Source organism: Plutella xylostella, chromosome Z, assembly GCF_932276165.1.
Source record: "Plutella xylostella chromosome Z, ilPluXylo3.1, whole genome shotgun sequence".
NCBI classification, from domain to species: Eukaryota; Metazoa; Arthropoda; class Insecta; order Lepidoptera; family Plutellidae; genus Plutella; species Plutella xylostella.
In genome coordinates this window covers 5,628,315-5,639,909 of record NC_064012.1, presented here as the reverse complement: position 1 = coordinate 5,639,909, position 11,595 = coordinate 5,628,315, and the positions used below count along the sequence as shown (strand labels likewise).

General features: G+C 39.2%; 1 protein-coding gene and 1 long non-coding RNA gene across 16 annotated transcripts in view; one reads left to right on the top strand and one right to left on the bottom strand.

The window, feature by feature from the left end:
* The window catches only part of LOC119694786, a 97,805-nt gene that overhangs the window by 31,505 nt on the left and 54,705 nt on the right, over positions 1-11,595 (bottom strand). The gene's annotated exons all lie outside the window — the stretch shown is intronic.
* The window catches only part of LOC105384109 (titin), a 92,743-nt gene that overhangs the window by 27,915 nt on the left and 53,233 nt on the right, over positions 1-11,595 (top strand). For all 15 annotated transcript variants that reach the window (XM_048632392.1, XM_048632403.1, XM_048632393.1 and 12 more), the window contains 9 exons: positions 70-264; positions 423-1,830; positions 1,949-2,236; positions 2,437-2,668; positions 2,876-3,047; positions 3,127-3,313; positions 3,690-4,020; positions 4,106-5,435; positions 5,706-5,835. In XM_048632392.1, coding sequence (XP_048488349.1) covers positions 70-264; positions 423-1,830; positions 1,949-2,236; positions 2,437-2,668; positions 2,876-3,047; positions 3,127-3,313; positions 3,690-4,020; positions 4,106-5,435; positions 5,706-5,835 — 4,273 coding nt within the window. The remainder of the gene's footprint in view (positions 1-69; positions 265-422; positions 1,831-1,948; positions 2,237-2,436; positions 2,669-2,875; positions 3,048-3,126; positions 3,314-3,689; positions 4,021-4,105; positions 5,436-5,705; positions 5,836-11,595) is intronic.

Below are 11,595 nucleotides of genomic sequence, written 5' to 3'. Positions count from 1 at the left end.
TCTTTTCTCGTTTTTGAATAAAAAATTGTTTTTGCCCAATATTTATATTTACTGTTATAATTATTACAGGGCATGGAAGGAGGTTTAGAAAAGCTTCAAACTTTAGAAGATTCCATGATTCGAAGGACGGATGTCACGAAAGAAGAAGAGCGTGGAAAAGCTCCGATGTTTACTGTTCCATTATCAAATATTGATAACTTGAGGGAAGGAGAGAATGCTCATTTCGAAGCGCGTCTGATACCAACGGATGACCCCAACTTAAAGGTAAAATTAATCAAATAACTATTTGGTATTTGATATTGTGTATTTTTTAGGTAAATGCAACATTTACAACAAATAGTAACATTTCGGTATAGTTCCTACTATTGTAATTTTTTCCCAAGGTCGTTATTATAATACACTCATTAACCAATTTATTTTAGGTGGAATGGTATTGGAATGGAAAGTCACTCAAAGCTGGATCAAGATTCAGGACCTTCTGCGACTTTGGATTTGTTATTCTTGAAATATCACCAACATACCCCGAGGATTCCGGTGAATACTCTTGCAGAGCTTACAACAACTACGGCGAGGCGGTTACCACCGCATCTATGAAAGTAACCGGTAAACGGAACATTATTTTGGAATCACAATTGCCGAAGGGTATGGAAGGAACGATTGACAAAATTGCTGCTTTGGAAGGATACAATGCGGTCGTGGATCGTACGGGCCCTGAGGAAGAAGGTGGTAGCCCTCCAGAATTCACAACAACGCCTTCTGATTTGATTCTGGCAGAAAACTCTTCAGCTCACTTCGAATGCCGTTTGATTCCAATTAATGACTCTAGTATGAGGGTGGAATGGTTCCATAACGGAAAGCCACTCTTGACTGGATCTAGGGTCAAGACTATTAACGATTTTGGTTTCGTCATTCTTGAGGTGGCTGGAGTCTACCAACGAGATGCTGGTCTTTACACTTGCAAGGCCACCAACCGCCACGGAGAAGCCACTGTTTCCTGTAAATTACAAGTTAAGGGTAGACAGGGCATTGTTCTAGAACCGCAGCTACCATCTCATTTCAAATCTGGAACCGAGAGCATCCAAAAACTCGAGGAAACTTTACATAAGCGAGAGGAGCTGACATTGGAAGATGAAAAACCAAATCCACCAAAATTCATAGTCGAGATAAAGGACAACATTGATATACCAGAAGGAGGACCAATACACTTCGACTGTCGCGTTGAGCCCGTTGGCGATCCATCTATGAGAATTGACTGGTTCCATAACGGCAGGCCGTTTGCGACTGGTTCTCGAGTTCACATGCTCAACGATTTTGGATTTATTGCTTTGGACATCGATTACATTTATGCCCGCGATTCTGGTGAATACACATGCCGAGCCACCAACAAGTGGGGCTCAGCTACTACAACTGCTAAAATAACTTGCAGCGCGAAACGCGATATCGTATTAGAATCTCAACTCCCACAGGGTATGAGTGGAGAGAAAATTAAAGAACTAGAAAGAGGAAAAATCAGTGACGCTCCTGTTGAAGACAAAGTGGTAAACACGCCACCCAAGTTTATTACACAAATTCAATCTCATACGGTAGAAGAATCAGAAGGTGTTCGGTTCGAATGCAGAGTAGAACCGAAAGAAGATGCAAAACTTCGCATTGAATGGTACCGCAATGGAAAATTGCTACCATCTGGTCACCGTTACCGCACAGTGTATGACATGGGTTTTGTTTCCCTTGACATTTTATACGTGTACGCTGAAGATTCTGGCGAGTACATCTGTCGCGCCGTCAATGACTTTGGAGAAGATATGACGCGTGGAACCATATCCTGCAAACGTAAGTTTCAATATACATTTTTATTTTATATAGGTACTTGTCGAAAAGGCAGACATCGCATTATAAATTATCATAATTATTTCTAAAGTACCTAATTAATTATATTTTGTTATTGCAGAACTGCCGGATATTATACTGCAGAACCAGGTACCTCGTGGTATGAAGAAGTCAGAAGCTTTAACACAGATGGAGGCGACGATAAAAAAATACACTTCTGAAATTCATCTCACTGAAGATGATCTTTACGATGTTGACAAAAAACAACCTCCACGCTTTGTTACTCAGATCGTGAGTCAGACTACGTTAGTAGAAATGGAAACCACTAAATTTGAATGTCAACTTTCACCTGTCGGTGATCCAAACATGAAGGTGGAATGGTTCTTTAACGGAAAACCGTTACTGCACAGTAAGTTTTTAATTTTGATAGAATAAGGGTTAGACATAATATATGGGTTTGGGTATAGTTACTCCCAAAACTCACAATGGATGTAAAATATGTACCTATAGGTAGTATTTTAGCACGCATCAATTAATAAATATATTCCTAAGATTATTTTATAGCATATTCCTCTTGGCCATAGTATACTAACTGAAGTTTATTTACAGAGAATCGCTTCACACCGATCTACGACTTTGGATATGTAGCCATGAACTTCGGCTGGGTATATCCCGAGGACAGTGGCGAATATGTTTGCAGAGCCACAAACTTATATGGTATGGATGAAACGAGAGCCATAATTAAGACTGCCGGCAAACCTGGTATCGTATACGACTCTCAACTGCCTAAACACATGAAGAGCATAGAAAAGATTAGAGAGATGGAAGCATCTTGGCAAGTGTAAGTACCGCTAGACCATTTCATATTATTAAATTTGTTGTATAACTAAATACCGAATACCAGGAAATTACTCTTTAAAAAAAAAGATCCCGACGAATTGAGAACCTCCTCTTTTTTTGAAGTCGGTTAAAAATGTTAGAATTCATCTGAAGACACATACGACTCACAAAAATATCCTTCTATTTCATTTCAATATATTTTTTACAGTGTTCCTGAACAACCACCGGATGATATCAAAGCTCGTTGCGCGCCTGTGTTTGTCAGCAGACCTGACCCATGCACTGTGGAAGAAGGCGAATGGGCACGTTTCCAGTGCCGCGTAACAGGACATCCTAAGCCAAGAGTTATGTGGGTCATCAACGGAAACACTATTGTCAATGTAAGACCAATTCCTTAATTCAAGCATTTATAACATAATCATAACTCTAAATATTAATCGAAATGAATTTAAATCTCAGGGATCAAGATACAAACTGACGTATGATGGCATGTACCACTTCGATATACCTAAGACGAGACAATACGATACTGGAAAGATTGAAGTCATCGCCAGGAGCTCTGCAGGTGAAGCCGTAGCAGCTACTGAGCTGAAGGTCATCCCAAGACACGATGATTACCGAGGTGTACTCAAGAATGCGCCACGACGTAAGTTTAATTCCACACACCACTCGACGATCTGTATAACTTTCACTACACAGCTTAATATCCAGTACTCTTTTGTTGCACACTTGCACTGTTATCTGCTTCTCCACACTTTAAGACCCAGATACTGAATGGTTCTGCTGTAGAACAGTATTTGCTGCCTTAACACTGACTATTACTTTCTATCACGCACACACCAAGCTTAAGCACAAACTACCCTGTCGCCAATCCCTTCCTTATTTCTCTGAGTTAGTGTGCAGCTATCTCCTGCTTCTTACGGCTTATCATCGGCACTTCCGGAGGTATGTCTTGGCGCTATTTAAACTAAATATATCACTCGTATAGTATGATATTAACTGTATTTTTTGATCCCGAACAGCTTGGTATGATGAATCTACTCAGTACCAGCGAACTGACACGGAATTAGAAAAGACCTTTGAAGAGAGGCAAACATTGCAACGTCAGGGAGTTATAGATCATAGGCCCGAGTTAAAGGCAAAGGTCATTAAAGAGCCAGAAACTGAATGGCAACAATCTGTAAAGAAGAAGAAGAGGGAAGAGTATTACAACAAGCTACAGGAATTAGAAAACGAACAGGTTATTAAGGAAAGTAGGCACAGGGAATCTACTCACCAATATGCCATACCCGGGGAAAAGGTTGTCAGCAGCTCAGTTGCGAAAGGAATGGCTCAGAAATATCAGAGTAGCTTGTGAGTATTTTTTTTTGTTAATTTAAGTTCCTTTTCGCTTCATGAATTAGTTCAACGTTTTAATTTTCTTAATATGTTTTCGCAGAGAGCAATCTGAAGAAGTCCAAGAAACACAACAAAAAGTGCAAAAGAAGGTTAAGAAGCCAAAGATACCTGATCCTTCAGAATCCACAGTTCATGGAAAAGAGGTTCATGTCGCTAAGCAAAAGCAAATACAAAAGGAAGTCGTTGGTGACACTGAGATAACTCGTAAAATTACGTCCACCGAAACTACGGAAGTGGAACACAAAGCTCAAACTCAGGAACGAGTGGTCGAAGGACCGGTAAAGCCGAGCAAGCCTCCAGTGTTCACAAAGAAGATGCAACCGTGCCGAGTATTTGAACAGGAACAGGCCAAATTTGAAGTTGAATTTGATGGAGATCCACTTCCCACTATTAAGTGGTACAGAGAAAACTTCCCGATCAAAAATTCACCTGACTTCCAAATTCACACATTCAGCACCAAATCTGTGTTGATCATACGTCAAGTTTTCCTGGAAGACTCAGCGGTATTCGCGGCTGTAGCAGAAAACCGAGGTGGTACTGCCAAATGTAGCGCCAACTTAGTAGTTGAAGAACGAAGGCGCCAGGGTAGAGGCGGCGTAATTCCACCAAGCTTCACATTGACAGCTCAAAGTGTTAACGTAACTGCTAGTCAACTAGTAAGATTTGATACTAAAGTGACTGGAACGAAGCCTATTGATGTATATTGGCTAAAGAATGGGAAGAAGATCCAACCTGATATCAGGAATAAAATTTTAGATGAAGATGGCACATACACTCTTTTGATACTCGAAGCATACCCGCAAGACTCAGGAAAATATGAATGTGTAGCCATCAACAGCGCTGGTGAGGCTCGGTGCGACGCTGAGTGCTACGTTAACGCTCCTGCCACAAAAGAGAAGCCAAAATCTCAATCGAAGGCTGCCAACTCACCCCCAGAAATTATTGAGCCACTAAAAGATAAAGTAGTAGCTGAGGGGCAAGGTATTGAGTTTAGCTGCAAAATTGTAGGCAAACCAACTCCTACTGTGCAATGGTATAAGGGTGAAAATCTGATTAAGCCCTCAAAATACTTCCAAATGTCAAGAGCAGCCGATGAATATACTTTACGTATATCGGAAGCGTTCCCAGAAGACGAAGGAGACTACAAGTGTGTCGCTTACAACTCCGCCGGCCGTGTGACTGGGGCAGCCAAGCTGAAGGTATCTCAACCGGACCAGGCCGATATCCTTCCCACCCTGACGCCATTACGCGACGTCGTCGTCAACGAGGGGCAGCCTGCTCAGTTCAAGACCAACATCACCAGCAAAATCAAGCCGACCATCCAGTGGCTTCGCGAAGGTGCACTAATCCCAGAGACACCAGATTTTCAGGTACATATTGTTTATTATCATTGAACTTGTTTCTGTAAGAACTACTAAGAACTTCGTTGCCCATATTTTGTCACTGTTTCCTGATATTCTTTCTACTTGCTTCTATCGAGTTGGTGCATTTTCAACTAAGTATGAATAATCAATAATCATAGATATACAAGACATCATTGGAAGTAACATTGGATACAGAACCCATAGGAAATGCCTTAGGTGAAGAGAATCTAGAGAACATAAAGCAGTATCGGTCAATGTTGTTGCATTTGTTTCCAGATGATCCATGAGGGCAACAACGCGGTGCTGTTGATCGGCAACACGTACGAGGAGGACTCGGGCACGTTCACCTGCCGCGCCACCACCGCCGCCGGCCAGGTCGAGTCCTCGGCTAAACTAGTCGTCAAAAGTAAGACATAGATTCAGGCAGCGAGCACGCGTCGCGCACTTTTAATTTATTAATGTAGTGTTTCTTTGTTTCAAACTATCAACCAAATGAGATCGGGTGAAAACTACTTTTCAAATTTGTATTGACCAGCGCGTAGTATCATGAATTAAGAACTAAAGTATGCACAATCGTAGCGGTTCGCGCAATAACTTGTCACCCGCCTCGTACAAGTCGCAGGGAGTGGGTATAGTGCGCGGACGCGTACTGTCAGAGACGCGTCGCCGGCCGCGCCCGCACCGGCACACTCTAACAATACATTACAAATGAACTCAATTGTTCAACTTAACTCAGTAGCCATATATTTTGAGCGAATTTCCGCATCTAACAATGCTGTACATTGAGCTTTTTGTGTAAATAGCGTAGTGATTGTTGGAGCAGACGAGAACGGAGGACAGCCCCGAGCAGCAGCCGGTCTCCGCGGCGACGTCACGTAACATGTCATTAACATCTACACGAAACATTATACGACTGTTTTGTTTTGCTTTTACCGCTACGATGTCTACTAAACGATGTATTATATCTGGATCGTCAGGTTCATTAGTTTTACTGTAAACAGCCTGCGCAGTACGCAGGACGCGTCTTTTGGCAAATCGTCAAATGTATTTTTCACCCAATACTCTCTTTAAAAATTATAACCTGTGTATAAGAAGTAACGAATAATTATTTTGCCTAATTAACAACTTTGTCAATGATAAAGGTACTTTCCGCTTCTTTTTTATTGAGATCTGACCAGCACATACTTATTGATCTCATCGTGATTTTTAGACATTAATATTTTCACACTAGACACCTATTGATATTGGGAATTTGTTTCGAGTCCTGTTCCTTTGTAAAATAGATGTAAGTAAGTATCAAAATTACTAATTTAACCAAAATATAAATTAATGTTTGTTGTAGCTATAGTTTCGATAAAAGGAAGCACTTGTTACAAGTACCTGTATCTGTATGTTCAGCATGAGTTCTGTTGTATTGTCCAGTTGTTGATTTTGGCTTTATCATAAGGACCTGTATCCTGTAACTCGGCTGCAGGGCGGCTGCGGTGCGGCCCTGCGGCCTCTAACCGCTACGACTAACTTTGATCGTGTCACTTGTCCGTGCGTGGCCGCGTCCGTCGCGGCAAAGTTACTCGTACCGCCCCGCGCCCCGCGCCCCGCGCCCGCGCTCCGCCCCTCTCTGACAAAGAAACAACCCTACTGAGTCGACAGTACCCCATCACTACGACTCGTTACTAAAAGTACGCACGCATTACTTGCCTTGCCAGTTTCTATGTTCTGATCAATGCCGATGTTCATGACCTAATGTTTTTTTCTGCAAGTACAAATCCGAATTGAATGAGATTTTATAGTTTAACGTTAAAATTATCTTTAGCCACATTAAGTGCACGATATTGTAAAAATTTAATTGTGTTGTATGTTTTATCTAATTGTAATTTTGTATTAGGCGCGTCAGTTTTTTATGAAATATTTTTTGTGCCTACACATATTTAATTTAAGGTTTATTTTTTTTGTATGTTACCTTTATGTGAAAAGTATTTAATAAACGCTATAAATTAATAAAGAATCGCATTATTGTACACATGAGACAAAGGTGTGAGTCCCGGACTGTAGGTGTGAGGCATAGACTAGGAGCGAGCGCAAGCGGACCACTGACACTCGCTGTCCACCTACACTTACACAGACAACTCTTCTGACTAACACTTTCAAACTCCAATCGATGGACACTCAGGTTTTACACTTTTTAACTCTGCATCTTCATAGCAAAGTCTTTACGGCGAACTACACTACATAGTTAAATGATAACTTGTACTAATTCAACACAGGAGTGAGCTATTTCGTCTACTGTGGGATCTGGGATCAACCACGAAGCGCCGCAGCACCACTGCAAAGAAAATCCATACATAGCTCACTCTACCTTGTTTGGTAATTGATATTAAATAGTACATACGACACTATTCATTCGGTATCAACTATTCAATAACGTACTTAAATATAGGAAAAAATACCGTATGCAAATTAAAGGGACAATCAATATTTAACAACGACCTGTGGAGGCTGAACATGCAGGAAGCTATCAACAAGAGAATGGAGGCGCATGTGTCTTATCCAAGAAGACCGGAACCACTGCCGTCAAACCTTCTGACCAGGCAGTCATCTTGAAGACATTACGCGGATCTGGAGAAGGCCTGTGGAGTCTGTGAGAATAATATCTGCCCAAGAACCAGCTAGATAGAGATAATTCTCAAAGTGACACCAAGATAGATGCGCGTAGGTATGATAAGTAAAAGTACCAACCTAGAATAATGAGTAATTACATATATATTTTATAATATGACTGTGAGGAGGTTCAATGATGCAAATTCTTATAAAGCGTCTGTCAAAGACATCATATCTTGCAAAGCAAAAAATGAATAAGAATTGGTAGTTATTAAAAATAAATCATAATCCTTTTAAATTATAGAGGACCTACTACGGCCCGACCACCATTAGCAATCTACAATGCCTAGCCTAGTAGCGTAACCCATATTTTAGTTAGTAACGATAACGTTACCCAATCAATGTAAGTTTTTATCTTGCATACTCTGGTGTAACTCTTTTTAGGGTCCGTACCTTTAAATGAAAAAAAACCGGCCAAGTGCGAGTTGGACTCGCGCACTGAGGGTTTCGTACCAAGAAAAATGGGAAAATTCACGGATGCAGTACATGTGACGAAATTAAAAGGAAAACTATCTCAGGTAAGTTGACTTGTACGGAACCCTCAGTGCGCGAGTCCGACTTGCACTTGGCCAATTTTTTTTAATAGTCTGATATGGTTATGATAAAAAAAGCCAAATTTCTACTAGAACCCGTTCACCGCCAAAATCCAGCACAATAATCTTTAAATTTTCACTTATTTATAATTTCCCAGAGGTGCATTTATTACAAAGTCGTCCACCATCATATTTTAGTTCATAAAATTTAAACAATAAAAAAGTTGAAAAAAAAAAACACTATATCACATATAGACGGAATTTTAACAAAAAAAAAAAACAACCAAACGCAATATTTTATAAGAATTAAGAGGTCATAGATTTAATTTTATTTAACTTTGTTGTGCAAGACGCCCTAAGGATGAGAAAACAATATTTACGGAATTTAAACAAAATAATATTCCAATCTTGTGTTCTTGGAGTAATTAAAAAAAATAGCGATTAAATTGTAAATTGAGGGAAATTATGTGAACTAAATCATTGTGGTGGATGACTTTTCAATAAAAAATACCTAAACGAAGTTACAAGTGAAAATGTGAAGAAAATTGTGGCTTTGTCACTGACCCAGAACGCAGATGGGGTGCGGAATTGTGCATTTATTTTTTATTTTAATGCCTACTAACCATCCCAGGTTAAACGAGGTAACACATTAAAAAAATAAAGTTACCCCAGCGTACACCAAACCCAGTCAACACACCTACATTTATTGGATCATCTGTCAAATCTATCATAATATCTTGTATGGATCTGATAGATAAGTGCGATGGTGGTATTGATGAGGTAGTGGCCGTATCTTGTTACGCAATATTTTAGAATCATTTTTAAGAAGATACAAATAAAACTCTTCAAGAAGAGATCTCTGAAGGAAAGGCAATATGCCTGTAAGCATCTGTCTTCATGTAATGGTATCAGCACACTATACCGAAAGAAGCCTGCAAGATTCAAGGACACGCTTTCAATTTTAAGCTTTGACGGCCGAAAGAAACAAAAGATTCATCTCGAAATGCTAAATAATGGTGTTTCTACAAGAACTGATCCCGATACTGTCAGTGATAATGTGCTGGAACATAATTATTGATGAGAACTTATCATTTCGGAAAGGATGGAAGACGTGACTGAAAAAATACATAGACGAATTGAGAACCTCTTCCTTTTTTCGAAGTCGGTTAAAAAAGTGAATTCTAAGAGGATTTATACCGACGCGACGCCCAGCAGTAACAAATAGAGGATTAGAATGCTGTCGTAGCAATGGTAATGATTACTACTGAAGAAAAATAATTGTTATTATACCTACGTTGGGAATGAGGCATCCTGGGTAAAACTTAATACAAAATTAAACAACACCGACGTTGATACGATCGACGACGCTCATAGATATTCTTATTAGAAAAAATATATTAAAAGCTGTGATTTTGGGGGACGTTTCACACACAACTAGCCCCATATGTAGGACATGTAAGGAAGTGGAGGAGACGATTGATCATATTCTGTTGGCTTGTCCATCTACAACAGAGACAAGATTATCTATGCTTGGACCAACAGAGCGCCTACCTCAGCTACTGCAACACCCAGGCTTGCTGCTCCAGTTTACTCGGGAGCTGGCTGAGCTGAATTTAAGAGGAGAGTATACCTTCACGATTCTAGCGAAATAGGTATTTAGGAAAACATTTGCTATCGCTTGTGCTCTAATGCCCCGGGCACGGGTGCGATAGAGATGCACTGCAGCACGCGACCGACAATAGGTATTGTTGAAATTCTGGTTTCGGGAGAAAACGTTTTACACTAACTAAATATCAACCAATCTCTTTGATTTTGATGTCAATCGCTTAATATATTCTAGGTTTATAGCATTCGCTTTTTTTTTAAATTCCATTGTGATTGTTCGACAAATGGCTTGATTTAACACACGAAAATTACGTTATTTGAGGTGCCTATAAGTTTGAATCTATAGAAAATTTAGAAAAAAGAAAAAGCTATAAACCTATTTATACCTTGTGTCAATAACATACAAAAAAATCATGGAGATTGGACAATATTAAGAGGTAGTAAAACGTTTTCTCTTTTTGTATGGAGGAGCAAGTGCTATACTCTCCTCTTAAGGGGATAATATTTGTACAAAGGTTCCACTCGAGAGAGCCACGTACAGGTGCTTTGCCCCCCTCTCTGAATAGAATAGAATAGGGGACGTTTGTTTTACTACATAAACATAAACCGTTCGCCGGAAAGACTTTAGCTGGTTAAGATCCTTAAGTAAAATAATTTTTTTTACACAAATTTGTAATTAACTAACATCTAAACGACTATGAACAATTATAATTTACTTATAGCTAGATCATATAAAAACATGTCGTATTTGGCTTCCCGGACCTTAATTTTTAACTACTTGTACCTAATCCTAATTTTATTTTATTTATGAAGTCCACTATTTATGCTTTGGTGTTATTCATTAACAGTAAGATGATCGTTAACATTTCAATAGCAAATGAAGCCATGTACTTTTATAAAATGGCATAAATATTAAATATATATGCCTTTCTTCAAAATTAAATCAATTTGATTTGAGACCCGAGACTCATGTGTTATATTTTTATTATAGGTATAATTGAATATTTTGAAGATATTTAACCGTTCACTTTGCTCAGAAAAAATCTAAACGACTTACCTATATTTTAAAATCTTTAAAATTTAAGCATAGTTATTACAAACATTATTAGGAAAATGAAGTACAGTAAATAAGAAATGAATTTCAGACACTTCTACACTAGGCACAGCCTACATTAAATGATCGTTGAAATGCAAGAATACCTTAGTGATTTAAAATATTCAAATTAGAATGTAGTAAGAGCTATTCCCTTTATGTGTAACTGAGTAAGTTATAGTACAGCTTAGTGGCACGATTTGTAGGCTCGTGTTACTTGTGTTACCATACAGTGGATCAAGTAGAAGATGAACACATACGTAAGTATACTCGTACA